Source organism: Mauremys reevesii, linkage group 5 (genome assembly GCF_016161935.1).
Source record: "Mauremys reevesii isolate NIE-2019 linkage group 5, ASM1616193v1, whole genome shotgun sequence".
Classification (NCBI taxonomy): domain Eukaryota; kingdom Metazoa; phylum Chordata; order Testudines; family Geoemydidae; genus Mauremys; species Mauremys reevesii.
The window spans coordinates 87,300,883-87,323,899 of record NC_052627.1 but is presented as its reverse complement, the minus strand read 5'-3'; the positions used below and the strand labels follow the sequence as shown (position 1 = coordinate 87,323,899).

At 40.7% G+C, this 23,017-nt stretch overlaps 2 protein-coding genes across 3 annotated transcripts in view; one reads left to right on the top strand and one right to left on the bottom strand.

Moving 5' to 3' along the window:
• PPAT (phosphoribosyl pyrophosphate amidotransferase) overlaps positions 1–23,017 on the bottom strand; it is a 58,561-nt gene that overhangs the window by 6,818 nt on the left and 28,726 nt on the right. The window contains exons 2-7 of the mRNA XM_039539530.1: positions 11,527–11,593; positions 8,131–8,337; positions 6,595–6,707; positions 6,327–6,472; positions 4,636–4,708; positions 1,783–1,934 (exon numbers count right to left, since the gene is read on the bottom strand). Of these exons, the coding sequence (XP_039395464.1) occupies positions 1,783–1,934; positions 4,636–4,708; positions 6,327–6,472; positions 6,595–6,707; positions 8,131–8,337; positions 11,527–11,593 (758 nt within the window). The remainder of the gene's footprint in view (positions 1–1,782; positions 1,935–4,635; positions 4,709–6,326; positions 6,473–6,594; positions 6,708–8,130; positions 8,338–11,526; positions 11,594–23,017) is intronic.
• LOC120405754 (multifunctional protein ADE2) overlaps positions 14,816–23,017 on the top strand; it is a 53,833-nt gene continuing 45,631 nt past the window's right edge. Inside the window, exons 1-2 of one of the 2 annotated variants that reach the window (XM_039539522.1) lie at positions 14,816–15,218; positions 20,107–20,193. In XM_039539522.1, the coding sequence (XP_039395456.1) occupies positions 14,831–15,218; positions 20,107–20,193 (475 nt within the window). In that variant the 5' untranslated portion in view covers positions 14,816–14,830. Of the gene's footprint in view, positions 15,219–18,903; positions 18,941–20,106; positions 20,194–23,017 lie in introns of those variants that run through there. The other variant, XM_039539523.1, reaches the window with a different exon arrangement.

The window sequence follows — 23,017 nt, the reverse complement described above, 5'->3', positions numbered from 1 at the left end:
GCTCTGTGTCAGATCCTGCAGAAATTATGAGCTGTATTCTATTCACAGGGGGTGCTCCTGCAACAACCCCACCTGTTCATTTCATTCTTCCCCCAGCCTTCATGGGCTACCGTAGCATTGTCCCCCCACTTGTGTGATGAAGTAATAAAGAATGCAGGAATAAGACACAGTGACTTGTTAGTGAAGGCAGCCTCCAGCTGCTATGATAGTCCAGACAGGACAGTAAGGAGTGTGTAGGAGAGGAGCCCAGCATCCCTCTGCTAGTTCAGGGGCACTTGAATCTTTTCTTTACACATGAAGGGTGGGGGCTGATGGAGCTCAGCCCCCTGTTGCTATGACGATGATGGATATCAGCCATACTGCACTATCTACCAGGAAAAATTAGGACCAGGCGCCCTTGATCGACCTGACCGATGCTAGTACGCATGGTTACCAGTCCTTTTGCACTGCCCCATGTGCCAATAGGCTGATGATGACGATGGGTATCAGTCTTATTGTACCATCAGCCACCCATGGCAGGGGGGGGAGCAAGGATGTTGGTGTTGAGCGCTGCACCATCCCGTCTATCTGCAGCATTCAGTAAAGATAGGGTGACATGTAAAAGAGTCAAGAGAGGATTGTTTTCCCTTTCACTTCTGGGGGTGGGTGGGGGGGGGTGCGTAAATTGCCTAGCTATGCCCTGACCCACCACGGACACGGTTTTTGACCCTAGAAGCATTTGGAGCTCAGCCAAGAATGCAAATGCTTTTCAGAGACTGCAGGAACTGTGGGATAGCTTGAGTCCTCCAGTCCATGAGCGTCCATTTGATTCTTTGGCTTTCCGTTACGCTTGCCACGCAGCAGTGCGCTGAGTCCCTGCTATGGCATCTGTCTGGAGATATTTAAAAAATGATTTTGAATTTCGTCTTCTGTAACGGAGCGCTGATAGAACAGTTTTGCCTGCCCTTACAGCGATCACGTCCGCATCGTCCATGCTGGAGCTCTTTCTTTATTTTGATTTTTAACTGCATCACCACCCGTGCTGATCAGAACCCCACGCTGGGCAAACAGGAAATATTCAAAAGTTCGCGGGGCTTTTCCTGTCTACCTGGCCACTGCATCCGAGTTCAGATTGCTGTCCAGAGCGGTCAGTGGTGCACTGTGGGATACCGCCCGGAGGCCAATACCGTCGATCAGCGGCCACACTAACCCTAATCCGATATGGTAATACCGATACTAGCGCTACTCCTCTCGTTAGGGAGGAGTACAGAAACCGGTTTAAAGAGCCATTAAAATCGATATAAGGTGCCTCCTAGTGTGGACGGTTGTGGCATTAAATCGGTTTTACGCTCCTAAAACCGGTTTAAACGTGTAGTGTAGACCAGGCTTCAGTGTGAACACGTCTCAATCTTCATTTGAGAAGTTAAACATATTTCACTCATTGCAAGACCTTTATTTCCAGTCACGGAATCATTTTTGTGGCTCTTCTTCTCTGTACCCTCTCCAATTCTTCAACATCCTTTAAAAAATGTTCTCACCAGATCTGGATGCAGTAATCTAGTATTGGACTCATCAGTAATGTACACAGAGAGAAAAATCTCTTCCTTCCTACTCACTACTCCTGTTTATACGTCCAAGGAGCGCATTAACCCCTTTTTGACACAGCCTCACAGTGTGAGCTCCATGTTAAGTTTCTTGTGCACAGTGACCCCTCAATTGTTTTCAGAGTCACTACTTTCCAGGATACAGTCCTCCATTTCAATAACACCTGCATTCCTTGTTTACTATAGTTTATCTTCATACCTTCAAAAATGCTGTCGGGCCTTGCAAAATAAACATATTCAAAGATACAAAATGCTGATGGATCTCCTTCAGGTCTTGGTACAACATCCAGTGTTTGGACTTCATATCTGGATATCTTCACAATCTCCCCGGGGAGGACTTCACGATAATACCTTGAAGAGATATTTGCAATATTCAGAAATTTCCATACACCTGCATGTTAGTTTTAGAATATAAACAAAACCATGTTCTGCTAAACCAGTCAACTTTCTGATATTCAGCAGTCGCAAAATATTAGATTATTATTTTAAAGTTGACACTTTGGCACCTAGCACTGGACTTTAACTGCACTAGTTTTGCATTAGTGCTGGCACACTGGCAGCCTGCTTTAGTACCCAAAAATGGTAAATTTCCAGTCTTAGTACTAAATGGTTAAGGACATCCTTCCATCACATGAAACAGTCTAGAAGACACTTAAATGATTTATGTACATTCGTCTCAGTTACAAATGTAAGATAGAATCAAGTCCTGGCCATCAAGAGATGAATAAACTGGCTCTTAATTTAGTCTTGACTATGAATTTAGTCACTTTTCTATGAAAGCTGAGTAACACAAATCATCCCATAAAATCAAATGGCCCTTGAATGAGCAATGTAGTCATAAGAGCTGTCACGACAGTAACTAGGGTCATGTCAGTATCAAAATTGAAGCTGGAGACTTAATAAAAATATAATAAGCTCAGAGACTGCATTAGGAAACATATTCCTAGTTCTTCTATAAGTTGATCTTCTAACTACTGTTGTCTAAGTATACTGCTTCAATTGACACTCCTAGAGGAATTCTGCGCCACTGCGCATGTACTAGAATTCATGTATGGCACAGGATTTTCTCTCTTTTTCCCGCAAAAAACAATAGCTTTCCTGCCTGAACTGCTGCAGTTCCACCTTTCACCCATCAGAGGCCGCTATGGTGCCAGACCAGCCAGCAGACAGCTGCATTCATTCTGCCTGCGGAGCTATGTTAGCACTGACAGAGCGGGGCACATGGGCTGCTGGAGGAGGTGGGGTGGGGGAGAACGGGACTGGGGTTCAGAAGGGCTAGTGGGGGGGACTGGGATGTGGGCTCAGGAGCTAGTGAGGGTGACAGCTTTGAGCCAGGGTCTGAATGGGAGAGGTGCTGCAGGGCCACATGGGGATGGGAGCAGATGTGCCTGACTGAATGAGAAAGGCTTGAGGACTACATGGGGGAGGCTCCCTAACTCCCTAACAATCCCTCCCTCCCCCCCAAAAATCACATTCCATACTTCTCCCATCCACACCCAACAACCTTCCAGATTCACTCTTCCTCAGCTTCATCACCCCTGGAATCCCCCAAGCCTATGCACTGCTTCTGAGAGATGCAGGAAATAAGTTTCTGTATTGTAGTTTAAACAAATTGCTCAAAGTTCTGTATTAATATGCTAGTAAGGAATCTATTTGTAAAAAAAACCACGTTACCTGAATCTCTCTCTTTTTTTGGTCTGTATTGTTAGACATACTTGCTGACAGGTATTTTGAAATAAAATTACAAAAATTAATTGAAACTAGCATGATTATATTGTGTTATTTTGACAAATAAAATAAATATGAAGAATTTTAAAATATTGTGCGCAGAATTCCCCAGGAGTAAATTGACTTTAGTTATCCAATTAATTGCATCCTAACACTAGAGGTTAAATGGCAAAAAGAACCGGGAGTTCATTTCCAAAATACTTAGATTTTCCATTTTACTAAACATGAGTCAAGATATGCATATCTGAGTAATGTTGAAAAATATTCACTGCACATATCACACACCAGCAAGTCTTAAAACAAAGATTAAGAGACTCTGATGAATGCTGGAGATGTAATTTAGAAGGGGATGCATATTCATTAGCCAGATACTAGAATTAGTGGGCTAGCCGATAACACTGAGAAAGCCTGGGATTTATATATAGTGCAAAAAGGCCCCCGTTGATGACCATTCTTAGCAGAGGTATCTCAGTCTCAGAAGGTGGGTCCAGAGCAAAGCAACTTTTGTTAAGGAAACAAAGATGGTACCATCAGTTAATTATTGGTATACAGATATGACAGAAGTCACCACAGAGGAACATATGTTGTACGTTGTTTCTATAACATCTCACAATGTAATAGATTGCTGAAGTTCAGACACACGTTATTGGTTTCCAGTTTTTGCTCTGAATTTATTTTTACTTCATGCAGTTTTTGCCTTGTTTTTCCACTTTAAGGGGACACAATTTTACTTACCAACATAACACTCAATTAGTGGCAGATCTGTTAAAATGTCAGATTTGCAAATTAACTATACATTCCTCATTATAGGAATGAATGTGATTTTGATGACTTCACTGCAGTTTTTATTTTCACTGAAAATTAAATGTTTTTGCATAGAGAACATTTCTTCTGTTTCTTTTTTAACTCTATACAGAGCTTGTCTTCACTACAGTTAACTCCAGTATTGTCCCAACTTGAATCCTGCCTGCACATAAAAACCAATATTTGAGTGTAGTGGAGCTTTTAACTGAAGTGGATAGCCTATCAGGAGGTATAGGCTGTAGTTTGAGTCAACACAACCCATCAGCTGCTAATACAACCATTCTGTAGTTGGAATATTATTTTACATTGTGGCTGCACTCACTTAGCTAAGCTAACTGAAAAGGTGTTAACTCTATAGTGAAGAGATACCCATACAGTCTTCTTTGCAGAGGACTTCTGAATACACTATTGCCATATTTATTTAAATCCATAAACTGACAGATGGAATCTTTTACACTGTATGTATCTCTATTCACTGTTTAAAGTGTTTACAGATCATCTTGTATGTGAAGGAACTTACTGTGCACCAATAGATAAAAAGCTGCAGGATTCGGAGGAGACCACCCATCCTTCTGTTTCACTGTTTTTCTTCCCTGTAATAAAGTTTTTAATTATAGCTACAATATCTTCACAGTCCTTGGAACGATCATCACTAAACGTGGTAAATCTCTGTAGCAGTACTGGCCTGTTACACTTTGTAATCATGTACTTGGGCAACTCAAATAGTCACAATTTCTGAATAGAAAGTTTGGAATCGAAAGTTGCTGTAACATTTCTTGAAAAACTATTATTTGGAAACGTTATCTAAAACTTGTCCTTGAGAGATCAGAAGAGCCAGTTCCACACAGTCACTGGACAATTCAGAGAAATAAATTCCTTATCTCCGCATGACTTTCCCCCCCCCTAATTCCATCTCAATAGATTCTGAGGCCCTGGTGTATACACATGCTTTTTGTTTAGATAAGAAATTCCTTACTCTCCATATATCAAGTGGCTGCTCCAATGCCACTGAAGTCAACAAAAGGGTGCCCCTGGACTTAAATGGGCATTCATTGGGCCCAAAGTGAGGAGAATTCTCAAAGATAGGCAAATGAAAGGGAACAAATGGGCATGATCAATAACATAACAGGATACAAACACTAATATATTTGGACATTGTGAATATTTTCTAAGAGAGTCCTTTTAGAAAATTCTCTCACACACTCCCCCATGCCATATTGATTTCTTTGGACAAAGAATGGATTTACACATTTTTCCTGCAGTTAAAAATATCAAGTTCCCCCATCTTACAGCACAGTAGGTCTGTAAGGCTTTTCCTTGAAAATCACTGGTATCACTCACTGAGATGGGAAGGCATGTATAATTCTCCTTCGGGATTATCTTCCACGAATGACCAGATTTTATCCCAACTCAGAACATTTTGGTTTGCAAGAACATGAAGAGTCTTTATTCAAATTCCCATATTATGGGTAAAAACCCAAATATGTTGGCAAGGGGGTTTCCCAGCTCCTCCCAGAAGAACCCCCCATCCTAAAAAACTTTTTTTCCCCTTCAATAAAACAAATAAGCGCTAGTAGCCCAATGCTTATAAAATTACCCTACAACAAAAGAAGAAATAGGCCCTGTATCCAGCCATTCCGACTTTTCTCCCAGGGTAGAGGGGAGAAATCTCTCTCCAATTATCTCTGCTGCAACTGGGCTGCCTCTCTAAGCTGCTGCCATGGGGGAAGAGGGATTTACTACTGTCGAGAGAGAAGAGGTGCTTCTGATTTCCATTAAATTTGTTCCCACCATCAAACAGGGGGGAGGGATAGCTCAGTGGTTTGAGCATTGGCCTGCTAAACCCAGGATTGTGAGTTCAATCCTTGAAGGGGCTACTTAGAGATCTGGGGCAAAAATCAGTACTTGGTCCTGCTAGTGAAGGCAGGGGGCTGGACTCAATGACCTTTCAAGGTCAATTCCAGTTCTAGGAGATAGGTATATCTCCAATTATTATATTTTAACTGTATTTTGTGTTTTATAAATCAATCAATATTGGGATATTACTGCATCCAATGTTCAGAGAGAGCAACATTTTAAAGAAAAAAAAAGTCTTTCAACTGCATGAATGTGGACATGGATTTCCCCATTAAGTGCAAATGTTTTATTTATATAGCTTTGAAAATGTAAACATACTTATGGCTGGTTACCCAGTCTTTACATAGGATTTACCTTTTCCACTCATACTGCCTACTGAAATGAGACGACCAATGCAGAGTGGACGATTCCCATAGGGATCACGTACTGCATAGATTATGTCTTTATGCATCATTAGTAGTGAATATGAAGTAGGGGTTTCATTCATTAAATTTTTGATTCTGAAATGAGATTAAGTAAACACAATGGTATGTTATAGATGGCTGTATTCTGTTACTTACTACTGCTGTATTTTACACTCAGGTAATACTCTTGTTATTAATTCCAGCCCCTAACCCCTTACCTTGCCACCCAGTCTGGGGTATCATCATTCTCTAGTGGAGGTGTGAATGCCAGCAGCTGGGTGATCAATTCGCTGTCAGAACTGGTCGATAGTCCCACACCATGTCTCATCAGCTTTTTTTTTTTTTTTTTTAAAAAGACAAAATATAGTGTTATCAATCTATGAAACCACTGCACCATTTATAGTTTAGCAAGAGTTACATGCCCTGAAAAGTTGTTTTAATGTAGCAGTCACTAAGAACCCAAAGCACGCGGTAAATACATTTGTCCAAGGAGCTGGTGCACAACATTGGCTCTCATACAATGACACTCCGAACTGCATCCCCCACTTATCTTTTCACGGCTTTGCTTTACCGGTGACCAAAGCATAAAGCAAAGTTGACATTCCCTAATATCCACTGTGCTACACGGGGTCTGGAAATTTTGTCACTTTCTCACTGCTGCTTACGCATGGCGAACTGAAGCATGGCACAAAGAACAGGTGACAAGAGGAAGCACAAGTAAACAGTGAAAGAAGAAATGACTGAAGAGAGAGGGCTGTGGGGGAAAACCAACAGCCCAGGATGTGATAGAATGAATCCGACTTATGGTCCTTCTAGTCTGGTGTACTCAACATACACTGCATACACAGCATTTAAGGGAGAGGAGAACCTGCAAAGTAACTAGCCTACTATTCATGCCTGTTTAATGCTTTACACTGGATGGTTCCTACCTAACCTTTATAGATCTTGCATCCTAAAGAATAAGACTAGATATTTTTACCATTATCACATTTACTGCTATGCTTGAACATAAAATTAACCCATCATTTTGAAACCAGTCACAATATTTGTCTTGGTACATTCTTGCAGCACTGGTGGCATCCACAGATTGACTACATTCTGCATAAAGTACCATTATCTTTTCCAAGTCATAAATTTACAATTCTTTGATGTAGTAGTATATTCCCTTGTTCTTTGAACAGAGTTAAAAGAGAAGCATCTGTGAGGTTTTAATTCTGCTCTGCAACGTGTCCCCTTTACCGGCTACGATATCCAATTTTTGATTGTCTCCTTATCTGTTCACATCACTAGAAATTACTATTTTCTATTATTTTCAATGTCCACTATACCTTTCTTAAGGTGATGACAAAAATAGATGATATTGCAGATGAGGACATGCCAATGTATTAGATGATATTTTCTAAGCACTCTTTGCTTTCTCTAATGACTGCCATGCAACGGGCAGATTCAAACTGAGCTATTCATAACTGCATCTGGATTAGTTTTCCTGTTGGATCAACATTAACACAGAACATAAAAGAAAAGTAGATTATTTCTCCCCCCCTCCCCCCACCATGGGAGTTACAAATTAAAAACTGTTTCTCAGTGCACCGCCCAATCCATTAGTTTGGAGTATGGAGTTCCTCACCATTCTCTTCAGTTTTCAATGACCTAAGGGATTGTGTGTCAGCTATGAGATGTGACCAATTTTTTGCCCATTTCTACCTCCTACTCATTAAATAAATGATACTGGAAAAACCAGGACTGATTCCTACCTTTCTTCTGAGTTGTTTAGCATTTATTAATTCACCATTGTGCGCCACAGCAATCTTCCCATGAAGAGTTTCTACAACGAAAGGTTGGCAGTTCTCTAATTCAGAGATTCCTGATGTGGAGTACCTAGTGTGGCCAATTCCAAGATTTGCAACCTTCAGCTTCTTCAGACTGTCTTCACTAAACACATGATTAATAAGACCCATTCCCTTGGGGAACAAAAAACAAAACAAATATGTATTTTATTGTTTCCAGCAACACACTCATTATGCCAGCACTTTACAAGCAAAAAATCAACAGCAACAAGAAAAAAAAAAAAAAAAAAAGCTTATCTAGAGAGACAGATCACAGGACAGGGGAACACCACAAGAAGTGGTCATGGGGGCAACTGGTTACATCAGGATAATACACAACATAAGGTGGATTTTGTTTGGAATATATTTTGTTTTCAGATAGACTGTCGCCAGTTACCACTCAATAAGAAAATACTCTTTGAAAAACCACTAGCAGAAGAAAATTTGGGAATGCTGTATGTATCTATATTAAAATGTAATTTAAAAAGCTTAACTGGCTTTATTTTTTTAAATGCTATTTTAAAGTTTAAAAGCTCAACTACATTTATTCTTTAATGTTAGAGAACACTATAAAACAAAAATATTTCAATACAGTATATTCTGTGCTTTTCTTACTGAAAAATGGGAAAATACATTTAATCACCCACACCATAATGAATCTGTTTTTATACCAGCTTCAGGTAAGTGTTTAAAAGTCCCCATTATTTGAAATTCCGGCCACTGCTGTGATTGGTATTCTTAACCTGAAAGAACCAGAAAACTCTGTTGAAAAGTCTTCAGGTATCCAAGTTGACTTCTAAGGCAGAAATGAATCAGAACTTTTATAAATAGGCCCCAGGAGATCCTAGCATATTCAATAGCCAAGGCAGTGCTCCTGTTGGCAACAAGCATTGTGAGAGAGGAATTTAAAAGCATGCAGGGTCTAAGTAATTAAGGAAAAGGACTGGGAAATCAGGTGCTCCGATTTCTATTCTGAACTCTGGCACAGACTTTTAGTGACCTTCAGAAAGTCTCTTCATGTGTCTAAATCTCTATCTCTCTCTAAAATGGGGATGATATTTACTTCCCTGGAGTGTTGCGAAGATTAATGAATTAAAGAGCTTTGAATGCCCTGGAGGCTCAGAAATTATGTTTGAATCTGATAATTAGAAGAAGAGATGTTAGCACAAACAGAATTTCAATGTAAAAAGTAAAATGCTACTGTAGCAACAGATAAATACAAGGAAGGCAAAAAGAGTAAGCTCTGGCCTACACACCAAGCTACACTGGTTTAACTAAGGCCATGTCTACATTACAGCTGCTACAGCACCACAGCTATGGCACTGCTATAGCCCCAGAGTGTAGATGTTTCCTTCATCAATTAAAGGGATTTTTCAGTTGGAGTTCTTCCCCCTCACCATCACCCTGGCAACATTTACACTGGGGGTTAGGTTGACCTAACTATAGTGATCAGGGCACAAAATTTTTCACAGCCCTGAACAATGTAGCTTGGCTGACCTAATTTAAGTGTAGACCAGACCAAATAGTGTGGCTTTAGACCAATTTAGTTACATCAGTGCAGAACCCTGCATAGACTCTTAATTTAAAATGGTCTGAGGGTCAGGTCAGTAAATTCATAAGTGCAAGCTAAGCAGAAGTAATCAATTTTAAACTAATAAAAGTATGTTCTACAGGAATTTGCACCCGTTTAATTAAATGAATTTTTAAATCAGAACTTGAAGGGCACAAACCAGTGAATATGGTCTTGTCCTTGAAGTTTTCGTTTTTAAATAATAGTGACTGTAGAATTTAAATACTGTAGCCAAGACATATCCCAAGGATAACAGAAATCATATTATGCAACTGCTGTGATATCAGAGCTTTCTGAGATGATGCAGTCATCATATTTAATTCTTAATATGGATATGCTCAAATGTCATTCTCCACAGCTCTTATGGAATCAATATAAAATATTATAGTGTCTGCTAAAAGAAGTGCTAAAGGTAGAAGTGGAAATCTCCCATAACCTAAAAAGAAGTGGAAGCTCAAAAGTAGTATTAAAAACAAAAGGCTATGAGATACCTCCTCCTTTCATCTGTTATTGGAGTAAACAAAGATTGAGCCAGTTTATCAGCTGAGAGTCTGCATCAGCATAGGATTCTCACTCCTGGATTTTGTTTCTCCAGTGTGAGCTAAGTAGGAAACTCTCATGCTCTACTTGAAGGACTTGTTAGTGTGAGAGCTCTGTCCTGCTGGGCACGCTCCCACCTCCTGGGACTCGGATCCTTCTGGCACTGAGGTCAGTGAAGGACATCTGGGCAGAAGATACAGTTTTAACTGACACCGCTCCAATCCCTACGTTCCTTCCAGGAGGGTAGTTGGCTATCTTGTATTTCACTTCCTGACGTCAGCTCAGTGTAAATATAGGAATTAAATTCTCTAGAGCACTTTAAGTGCTTTGGCCTAAGACCTTTTTGGGCTTTGGCCATTTTAGGCCTGTTGGCACCCTCCAGGTTTCTATGAGGTTGGAAATGGATGGAGATTTTTCAGATTTCCCTCCAGTCTCTGGATCTATTAGTTTTTGTGTGCAGCGTTCAACTCTTCAAAGCATCTGCCATGATACTTACTGAAGCCCAAGTCAGTCATAGGTGCCTCTGCTTTCAGGCATTAATCTGTAGCTAATTTCATGGATTATGTTCTTTTTTGTCTCACTCTTTTCCCTTCATTCCACTAGAACTCTGCTGATTTTACACATCAGTACCTAGAACTGCCAGCATCAAACCCTTTCAACTCACCAGAACTAACACATTAGCAGAAAGGGGCTCTGGTGCTGACAGCTGAACAGACTGCTTTTTACTGGAGTGAAAAATTAATTGCAGTGTTGTTGGAGCTGTGTTGGTCACAGGATATTAGAGAACAAGGTGGGTGAGGTAATATCTTTTATTGGCCCAACTTCTGCAGGTGAAAGAGAAGACATTGCCTCACCCACCTTGTTTCTTTGAAAGCTTGACGTGGACTTGAAAGATAACCTGGTCAAGTTTTGTTGTTGATTTTTTTAAAAACAAGTTTAAAATTGCTCTATAAAACAGTAAGTTAAGGAACTGAACCTGGTACTCTTATGACAAATTCTTGTCATTTCCTGTCTCTTGCTTATTATTACCACTTCCTGGAACAAGCAGAGACTCTCCTCGTGCACCCCAGGTGGAAATGTGTTTTTCCCCTCGATTTTTCCTTTGAGTACTCCTTATTTCTCTCTATTTTAAAGACTGAATTTTTATGCGAAAAGACTAGATTTTTACTTCTTAAAAATGGCAACAAAATAGTAAAAAGTCCTTAAAATTTTACCTTGTGCACTTTGAATGTTTGGGCTGAGTCTCCATCACTTGTCACAATTCCACCACTTTCTTGGCCCCTGTGGACAAAAATAGCATAAATACTGAAGGGTTCACAGAACACAACATCCAAACAAAATATTAACTTGTAAAGCATAAAACAACATAACAATGTGTGTGAAAAAATGTCTTAAGTGCTCTATTTTTATAGACTTATCAAAACTGTTTTTTGTATGTTCATGTTACACTTGATTATATAATATTTAAGGCTCAATCCAAAGCACACTGAAATCAATTAAAGTATTTCTATTAATTTCAATGGGCGCTGGATTGGGTCCTTACTGCTAACTTTCTATAGTCTAATTTCAAGGTGGACATAAAATACTACCAGCTCCTTAAACTGAAATGCCACTTAATGGGGGCAGTATCCAATGAGCATCTACAGCTCAGAAAAGGCAAACTTATGTTCAACCCAATTACACTTTTTGCCTCAGACTGTGGGTCAATTTTTTAAGCTAAGGCCCAAAAATGAGAGCCCAAAATCACCACCTACAACAGGCATTTGGACTCCTATATCAAAGCACTTTGAGCATTCAAATGCAGAAGTGGACGGACACCTTAACTTCTGTTCCTAAGAAAGAAAATTAGGCTTTCAGTGGAATTGAGGAAGACATGATTATTTTTACATAAAATCAGTCTCATGCTGAAGGCAGAACTCAAATAATGAAGCTTCATATCAGCTCAAGCTATAGGGGCTCTTCTGGCCTATGCAGTCACAGTCTTGCTCATTGTCTGGAAATGGCTGTTAACCGCAAGACAACACAGATGGAAGCAACGTGTCACGGTGGGCAAAGTGCTGCCCAGTCCACTAAGTTCTACAATGCAGCCCACAGCATCTTGTTTTATTTTGTTTTAAATATGAAGAGATGCAGGCTGCAGCACCTCAGCTCCTCTATCTTCATCTAAAGTCTGCTTGGACAAGATTGAGTGTTACTTACTAGGACCATAATTAGGGCTCTGTGTCTGTCATGGAGGTCGCTGAAATCACTAATTCTGTGACTTTCCACAACCTCCACTGTGGCTGACCCCAGGGCCACCCAAGCAGCTGGCCCCGGGGCCAGCTGCTCACCAGCCCAAGGGCCAATCACACCAGCCGCTGCTGGAGCAGCCCTGCTGAGGCTGCCCCAGGGCTAGCTACCCTGGCTGCTGCTAAGGCGGCCGGTGAAGGCAGCTGGCCTCAGGGGAGAGGAGAGGGGCTAGGGGCTCCCAGAGCAGCATCCCCCCAGCTAAGATTTAGTCAGGGGTATTCACAGTACAAGTCATGGACAGGTCACAGGCCGTGAATTTTTGTTTATTGCCTGTGACCTGTCCATGACTTTTATTAAAAATACCTATGACTAAATTGTAGCCTTAACCATAAATCAATTCATATGTGATTTTTGGGCTACTGGTAAATTCCCAATGCAGCCTTTAATTGCTCAAAGATCGAATACCCCAAAATAAAAGTGTCTGTAGACTGCACCTACAAACTGTAGTCAAGGAAAAAAAACTGAACAAAATGTAACATATACTAAATGAAGTAGCTTAATGCAGATGAAAGGGAAATAAATGTATCAGATTACTTAAATATAAAACTGCTATAGGTCTTGTATAATAGGATGCGATTCTGCTCTCACATTAAACTAGTATAACTCAATTGGCATCATTGGAGTCATTCTCGAGTTATACTACTGTAACAGCTTGTCTACTTGAAAAGTTAATTCTGATTAAGGCAGGGCATGCATTTAAAGTGCAGTAACTATTCCAGAATAATTCTATGTATAGAGACGATCTTATAAAAGCCAGGAGAATCAGGTGCAAATGTTCAATATGCTTGATCCCAACAATAACTGTATATTTTCTACCACTGATTATGTCCAAGTCTCAAAGTCATTAATACCACCTGTGTGTAAAGTGAAGTGCTAAAGGGCATTCAACTTAAATTAAAAAAACTAGGGCTATCAATTCATTGCAGTTAATGCATGCAATTATTGCAAAACAAATTAATTAGATTAAAAAAGACACAGTCATGAATAATTGCAGTTTTAAATCGCACTGTTAAACAATAATAGAATACCAATTTAAATTTCATAAGTATTTTTGGATGTTTTTATACATTTTCAAATATACTGATTTCAATTAAAACACAGAATACAAAGTGTACAATGCTCACTTTATATATTTGGTTACAAATATCTGAACTGTAATAAAGATAAAAGAAATAGCATTTTTCAATTCACCTCATACAAGTCCACTCAGTCCTACTTCTTGTTCAGCCAAATCAGTAAGACAAAACAAGTTTGTTTACATTTATGGGAGATAATGCTGCCCGCTTCTTATTTACAATATCACCCGAAAGTGAGAACAGGCATTTGCATGGCACTCTGGTACCCGGCGTTGCAAGGTATTTATGTGTCAGATACACCCTGTGGCAACCCGTCTCCCCCAACACACAAAGAAATCCTAATAGGTAGTGAACCCTCTGAAATAGGATGTGCAGGGCTTGGCAGGGGCTCTGTACCCCCATCAACATAGCTTCTGCTTCTCGCCAAAGTGGAGTAATTATGCTGATGGGAAAGCACTCTTCTGTCAGCATAGTGCATCCTCACCAGACGCACTACAGTTGCGCTGATGTAGTGCTGTAGTGTAAAGCTGAAAACTAAGGGCAGATCTTTTGTTTAAATCAATTGGACTCATGAGCAATCCTAGAATAAAATAGGAGGTTTATAAAATACAGACAATTTAAAACGTGGATGATTCCAATGTGTATTTTTAATGTTAATACAATATCAAATACAATCATAATTTGTAACTTAATGAGAACTCTTACCAACATTTTAGATTCCAAAATGTAAAACTGGCTTCAAAAAAACCTGCTACAATGTCTAATTAATTCCTAACAAACTACAACACAAGAGATAATCTTAAAAGAACTCATTTACTTTCTTTCTTAAAACATTCATTAAAAATAGTGATCATATTTAAAACATATTAATAAGACGGGGGTAAAGCAAGTAGACACCCTGAGTTTATTTTTTATCTTGTGGAATACTAGGTACTAGATTACAATTCATTTGTGTCTGAGCGGTTTCATTTGTCTGCTTCTAATATAGAGCCTGCTTATTTGGCAGTTTCTCAAGTTACTCCCCTCAGGCAGCTTGAGCCAGTAAAACTAGATCCTTTCATCTCTGTGGAGCTTATTGACAACCAGCCGTCTGGTTTCCTAGGAAACAAAATCTTGGCTAGAAATAGTGAATCATTTCCAGGTCACTTTCAACATGGAGAGTGGAGCAGGAAAGCATTGGACTGAAGAGGAGGTTAAAGCCTTGCTAAGCGTCTGGTCAGAAAAAAACATAAGAAAACAACTTCATGGAACACTAAGGAATAAAGGAATATTTATCTACATTGCTAAAAGACTACAGGAGTTAGGAGTTTGCAGAGACTGGAAACAGTGCCGTGCAAAGTATAAAAATCTGAAGTATGAATTCAGAACAGTTAAATATGCCCACAACTCTGGAGATGCCACTAAAACCATGAAGTTTTTTCATGATCTGGATGCTATACTGCAATATGAACCAGTCACACAATTAACAGAGGATGAAAACGGCAGGTGCTCTGCAACTGAGAGACAGCTGAACATAAGCACTACCACAGAGAACACTGAAGGTAAAAATTAATTTCTCTTCTATTTCTTGTCTTTGCACAAAAAACAATAAATCTGTTAATATTAAAAGCCACATTATATAGCCCAAGTAACAGAGTTAGAACAGCAACTGACTTGATACATCCCTTGCAGATGGGGGGGGGGGAGGTTATCACCACCAGTGTTGAAGTCTGTAAATACAGCACAACCCTAACAAATTACACTAATTGCTGGAAAGGTCCAGTCCCACAGAGGCTCTGTACCTTGTGCAACTGGTCCCGCTACTCATCTAAAAAAAATTTCTTTGGAATATATTTGTAATACTTTGCAACAGGATTTTAGAGCTTTAGTTCAGAAAGAAAAATTAGTTATTCTAGAATATACTACACTATAAATTTCCCAATTCAATTATAAATTTGGTTTTTTTTTAAATGAGTAATTGTCAGGTCTGAAGTCAAAGACGTTTAATTCTAGAATATTTTTATTACTATTTTAAGAAGTTTTACCCCCTTAAATGCAATATTATTAATTGTGAAGTATGTTAAATTATATTGCATTTGTGCAGAGTATTTGATAAACACATTTAACATTTTTGAAAGAAGCTATTAGTGTATTTATTAGTCATGTAACATTTATGTTTAAAGTGATACAAACAGAGACCATCCTGAAGCAAGACAGAAATAATTAAAAAGACATTTTAAAATATGAAATGGTGGTATTTACCAAACCAGTTGCACATCAGGTTCTGTTAAACCCCCTCAGTGTGCATGTGAGCGTCATTAGCGTTACACTGGTGAGATTTACCACATCACAGGGAGAGGTGAAAGAGACAAAACAATTAGAGCTAGGCTGAGGAGCCACCGTTTTGATCACAATTAGAATTAGGTGAGGGTTCAGGTTTGAGGCTAGATCAGGGCTGCAGTTGGTGATCTCACAGTATCAGATGCCCCTGCGATGCTGTTACAAGATTTCAAATCACATCCCAATTGGCATCAAGAAAAAGGCCCCCCTGGTATCATCTACAGCAGTACCAGAATCATGGGACGGGAGCCCGGGGGGGAGGAGGGGAGGAGGAGAAGAGAGGGAGAGAGAACAGATCAGAGATTCAACTCACAATGTGAAGAGGTTTGGATTAAGTTACAATTGTGAATTATTTTTACAAAACAAATCAATTAAGTACAGGGAAGATTTTCAAAGGCACAAAGGGGAGTTGGATGCCTAACTCCCCTTTGTATATCTCTCTCTACAGTGCAAGTGGACAGCTCTTACCATTGGGAAAGTGTGATTTTTCCATGTTTTAAGAATCAAATTAGTTTTTAATCTTAAAGAAATTTTAAAAATTAATATGAATGTAGTTCTATGAGAACACAGTCATTTGAAGCTATTTAGTTAAAAAAATTAATATTAACATTAATGTACCAAGCACAATACATGTTATCTTCCATTTTTAGATTTTGTTTTAAATAATGCACAGAAGTTCAGGGGGCAGATCCTGAGCTGGTATAAATTGCTATAGTTCTTTTGACTTCAGTGGAGCTATGACCATTTACACCAGCTGAGGATCCACCCCTGAACTCTAGGTTACCCTGCATGTTTTAAACTGGTTTGCCCAAATGGTTCATTTTAACTTTGCTTCCTTTGAACAGGGCCACCCAGAGGATTCAGGGGACCTGGGGCAAAGCAGAGGAGCTGCGGCGCCTGTACTCACCTGCAGCGGTCCGGGTCTTCAGCAGCATTTCCGTAGCGGGGGGCTCTTCAGTTGCTCCGCGTCTTCGACAGCACTGAAGGGCCCCCCCGCCACCAAAATGCCACTGAAGACCTGGACCACCACTGTGCCAGGGCTCGCAGGGCCCCTGCGGTGCCTGGGGCAAATTGCCCCACTTGCCCCCGCCTCTGGGCAGCTCTGCCTTTGAACCTTAAATCACTAAGGGGCATTTTCAATTAATGTTTCACATCTCTTATCCTGAATATCTTTAAGATAACTTCAGAAAGGACCCAACAATTAGCCAGCCTTTCTGATGAACCCCAATCCAGCGTATTAATTTAAAAAACTGTATCCTTGGTGGAATGTACTGCATTTTGGGGTATATGAAAAATCTGATTTCAAAAGCATGATGTAATAGTGGTACATTCAAATGTCTATACAGAAAAGGAAATAAGGGAAGCGTTTGTGCATTTGGTTTTAATTCTTCTTTACAAAACCCAAAAATTAACACAACCATAACTCAGCCAAAACACACATATTAAAACATAAATGTAACATACAACTAGTACATAGTTTGTTGTCAGAATAGTATGCAAGAATTGTGCATTCAAATACACAAGTCAGGAAAGTCACATGATAATGCATTATGGGTCCAATCCTACTCTAGTAAAGTCAGTGGGGAAATTCCCATTGAAGTGACAACTCTCAATAAGAATGTTTTTAACTGAATTTTTAAATCTATTTTCTGATACAGCATCTTTTAAAATGTATGTCTTAGCTATTTCATTATTTCTCGTAAAAGAAAAGATTTCATAAGAGATTTTCTGCTCTTCTGCTGATGTTTTGGAGAGTAGGATTAAAATTCAAAATGATCTGGAAAATTGGAAAAATGGTCTGAAGTAAATAAGAAGTTCAATAAGGACAAATGCAAAAGTAGTCCACTTAAGAAGGAACAATCAATTGCACATATATAAAATGGGAAATGTCTGCCTAGGAAGGAGTACTGCGGAAAGGGAGCTGGGGGGTGTAGTGGATCACAAGTTAAATATGAGTCAACAGTGTAACACTGTTGCACGCACACACACACACACACACCCCCAAATGGTATTTGTATCAACAGGAGTGCTGTAAGCAAAACACAAAAAATTCTTCTATTCTACTCCAGGCTAATAAGGCCTCAACTGGAGTATTGTGTCCAGTTCTTGGCAACACATTTCAGGAAAGATGGTGACAAACTAGAAGGAGTCCAGAGGAGAGCAACAAAAGTGATTCAAGGTCTAGAAAACATAACCGATGAGGAAAGATTGAAAAAAAATTGTGTTAATTTAGTCTGGAGGGAAAAAAAAAACGACCGAGGGAGGACATAACAGTTTTCGAGTACAGTAAACCTCAGTTATGAACACCAGAGTTACAAACTGAGTGATCAACCACACACCTCCTTTGGAACCAGAAGTACACAATCAGGCAGCAGCAGATACACACAAAAAGCAAATACAGTACAGTTCTGTGTTAAACGTAAACTACTAATAAAAATAAAGGGAAAGTTTAAAAAAGATTTGACAAGGCAAGAAAACTGTTTCTGTGCTTGTTTTGTTTAACTGAAGATGGTTAAAAGCAGCATTTATCTTCTACATATAAATTTTCAAAGCTGTATTAAGTCAATATTCAGTTGTAAACTTTGGGAAGAACAACCTTCACATTTTGTTCAGACTAGACATGCAGTACAACAATACACTACCTGTCCCACAGATATCCGTAACTCAAATTGTTCAGCAGTAACAAAAAAATGTATTGTAAATGTTATTCAACACTAAATAAAAAACATACCATGTTTATAGGATGTTTGGAAATGCTGAAACGGATGATGTCCATTCCAACTAGGTAGGTCACACAAATCCATCTACTCTCCCAAATCTAATCAAAATTATTCTTCAGATTCAGTAGATTCAGAACTTCACTTAAGCATGCATGCTTTATACTCCTGTCTGGTGTTTGCTACAATAACTGTCTCAGAACTCATGGAGGGACACCATACCAAAGGTTAGAGTCCAATCAAGTAAATGTCTATTCTGGTCCAACCTTATTAAATTCAGTTTTTCCCTTATCACATTTAAAAAACTATTCTTGCAATAATTCTAGCTGTTTTATTGTTTTATGAACTTGCTTTAGATAATATGGATCCATCTGGAAATTGTGGATATTTGGGGGTTTTGCTTCTGTTTTTTATTTTAAATGACAGGCTGGTACAGGGGTGGGCAAACTACAGCCTGGGGGGCCACATTCAGCCCTCCAGATGTTTTAAGCCAGCCCTCGAGCTCCTGCCAGGAAGCGGGATCCAGTTAGCCTTCGGTATAATGTCTCTGATTTTCACTGTTTCAAACTCTGAATCCAACCCTCATCACCTCCCCACCGGGGAGCAAGGTCCGGGGCTTGCCCCCCGCACACCCCGCTCCTATGCATAGGGGCAGCCAGGGGGCTCTGCATGCTGCCCCCTCTGCAGGTTCCATTGGCTGGGAACCACATCCAATGGGAGCTCCAGGGGTGGCACCTGCGGACGGGGCAGCATGCAGAGCTGCCTGGCCACACATCCGCATAGGAGCCGGAAGGGGAACATGCTGCTGCTTCTGGGAGCTGCTTGAGGTAAGCGCCACCTGGAGCCTGCATCCCTGACCACTTCCCATGCCCCAACCCCCTCCCCTAGCCCTGATCCCCCTCCCGCCCTCCGAACTCCTCAGTCCCAGTTCTAGTCACACCCCAGGGCCTGCACCCCCAGCCAGAGCCCTCACCTCCTCCTGCACCCCAACTCCCAAATTTCATGAGCATTCGTGGCCTGCCATATAATTTCCATACCCAGATATGGCCCTTGGGCCAAAAAGTTTGCCCACCCCTGGGCTAGTAGTATGTATATTCTGAAAAATAGGCTAGCCCATCCAAACAGAAGCAAAAAGGCACATATGAGCCAAAAGAGGTAAATCAGCTCTCTTCTTTACATGTACTTTAAAATTTGTTTCTAATGCAGTAAAATACATTAAAAAGTTTACTAACACATCTATCCCATTATGATTAGTTACTTCCTGCCTACATTTCTATGCTTGTAAGTGAATTAATTTGCCACTGTGAATTGACTGCAGTTTACACATTGTAATATCGTCTAGATAGATTTATTCCATATCTGTTTAAGAAAATTCTTTCCCTACCCCCTTCAGGTGAAATATCAGTTGCATTAGAAGAGGATGAGGATGTCCCAGAGGATCCATTACTTTTTATTTCACATGTCAGACCAATTGAACTAGGTACAGTATGATGGTGCGGGGAGAAAAGCAAAACACTGCTATTAGATTTATTTCTCATTGCATCTTAGAAAAACTAAAAGGAGTAAAATAATTGTGTCTCGCTAGGAACAGCTTCCATTAGCCTCAGTACATCAGCAGTCGGTTTCTGATTAAGGTAACTTTACAACAGACACAGTATTGCTCTTTCCACCTTCTAGTTTTAAATTTCAGCAGCCTCATGAACAACTGGATGTTAACCACTATAGGTGGCAGATGACCACTGCATGACCAATTTGTTGGCTGCATGATCAGCTTTCACCCTCAAAAACCATTCCCTGCAACAGTTAATCAGATTAACTCAGTTTATCTTAAAAGTATTTTATTACATACTAATTGAGGACCTATCATATGATAGCATGTGAGGCGTGTGTCATCTGTGGAATTTCCACCGTCATGCAATTTCTGCACAATTTGGCAAACCTATGAGTAAATGGGCTGAACGCAGAGGAGATCTGCAGGGATTTAACAAAATAAAATCCTGTGATCTAGGCTGTAGACTACCAGATGAACAACTCAAGACCCCAACAGCATCCACAGCAGCTGGATTCCAATTTCATGCAAGGGTTTGGCAAGCAAATCCACAGGCCCACCAATGACCTAACAACTCAGCTGGGAACTGCTTAGCTGCAACAATGCCTTTACTAAGGTTACTTATGTTCAACAGAGGCACAAGCAATGTAAAACATTTGCTTCCCCAGCAAGAAGTCCTCATGACCAGTTAGTTGGTGACTGGCAGGACTAACCGATCTGAAAACCCAAATATATATTTCCCCCCACACAGACTATGAGCTTTTGACTGGAATGTGAGGCATGTCTACACTCATTAAGTAGGAAACTTTTTCCAACTGAAAGCCAGATGAATAGAAATTTTATTAAAGAGATGTGAAGGTTTATTACATTAGTTGCATCAAGGGACTTGTCCTCCAACTGGATCTGGGACTTTAGAGCCCTTTTACATGGCACAAAAGGGGGGGGGAGAATTTCACTCCTGATATAGCTATAGCTTTGCTTACAATTCACACTCGGCTCAATAATTAAGGGGATAGACGATCTAAATGAATATTATTCTTTAGTACTTCTGTGCCATCCGTCCTATTGTACAGATGGGAAAACAGGCACAGAGCTTAACACTAAGTCCTGGAAGAAAATCTAATTCTTTTTTAAAAACCTAGGCCAAGATTCATTCCAGGGACTGCACTGGCAGAAGCTAGCACACATCTTGCCAGAGGGGAGTTGCAATGATACAATACATCTGAGACTTCCCCTTCAGCAGGGGCTGGCAGACACACATCACTGTTGCAACCTCTCTCTGTGAGGCTCCTATGAAGTCCTTGCTGGAAACTAAAGATGACTCCCCAGTAGAATACAGTCATCCTTCTCAGGGCAGAATTCCCTCATGGGCATGGTAACCCTCAGGCAGGGCCAGATTAACCTTTTGTGGGCCTGGTACCAAACATATTTGTGGAACCCCATGGGGAATAATTGTAAGAGACAGGGGTAGAGGGTCAGTCCACAGAGTAAGGGAGGGGCCAGGCACAGCTGGGCAGGGCAGGAGTAGAAGGTGGTCCCTGGAGTGAGGCAGGGGCCAGAAGCAAGCACAGCATGGTGTGGATGGTAGGGCAGGCATACAGGAACCCACCCCAGGGCAGCACAGAGCTGGTATCTACCTTACTCTGCCAGGACCAGGCCATTGGAAGCTGGTCTCAGTGGTTTGAGCACTGGCCTGCTAAACCCAGGGTTGTGACTTCCATCTTTGAGGGGGCCATTTAGGGATCTGGGGCAAAAATCTGTCTGGGGATTGGTCCTGCTTTGAGCAGGGGGTTGGACTAGATGACCTCCTGAGGTCCCTTCCAACCCCGATAGTCTATGATTCTATGAAAAAAGATTAAATTACTCTGGTGGCCATATGTCCTTTCTTCAGCTGAGCTACTCTTCCCACCCTCTTGGTGGGCAGGCTGATTGTGGTTGCTTCTGTAACTGGACTTTTAGTGTCCGGTCAACTGCTAGGTCCACTTTTTGACCGGACTTTCTGGGCAAAAACTGGACCCCTGGCAACAGGAATGCTGGAACGGGGTGGGGGGGGGGAAGGGGGAGAAAGAGGTGTTTGTGGCCCCTTGACTGTTTTCCTGCCTTAATGGTGAGCAATTGGGGGGCGGGGGGGGGGAGAAGAGAGGAGCAAATGCCAGGCAGGGCCTCCAGGGAAGAGGCTGAGTGGGGGGTAGGACCATGAAGAGAAGGGCAAAGCAGAGGGCAGGCTTTGGTCCGGGCACTGGTGCCCCTCCCCCCCCCCCCACACACACTTCTAAGGAGCTTCCAATGCTCCTGCCTGACAACCATAGTGGGGCCCTTCTGTGTGGGGGCCTGGTGCAATGACACCACTATAAACCTAGCATTACCCTCAGGAGGGCATATTGCTACTATGTGCACCTCCATGCAATAGCAGAGTAGGTATAAGCCCCATCTTTTATTGGTGCCCATCATTGCAGAACCTGGGCACCTCCCAAAAGGAAAAAACAGTGACTTCACTCGTCATTCTCTAGATTTGTTTTTAAATTCCTGCATACAGTAGAGTGGAAGGGTACTATTGTGAGAAAGTTTAGGCAAAGCTTTAGCTCTGAAAACTGAGGTATTTAGTCTTTCATTTATCAGTGCATAAGGCTTAGGCTCAAATCACAGTGTATGCTTTGTGAATTACTGTACCAAAACCACCCCATTGACAAGATTTTTAGAGCTGGTTGGGAATTTCTGAAACTTTTTCCATAAAAAAATGCTAATTTTTCAAAAC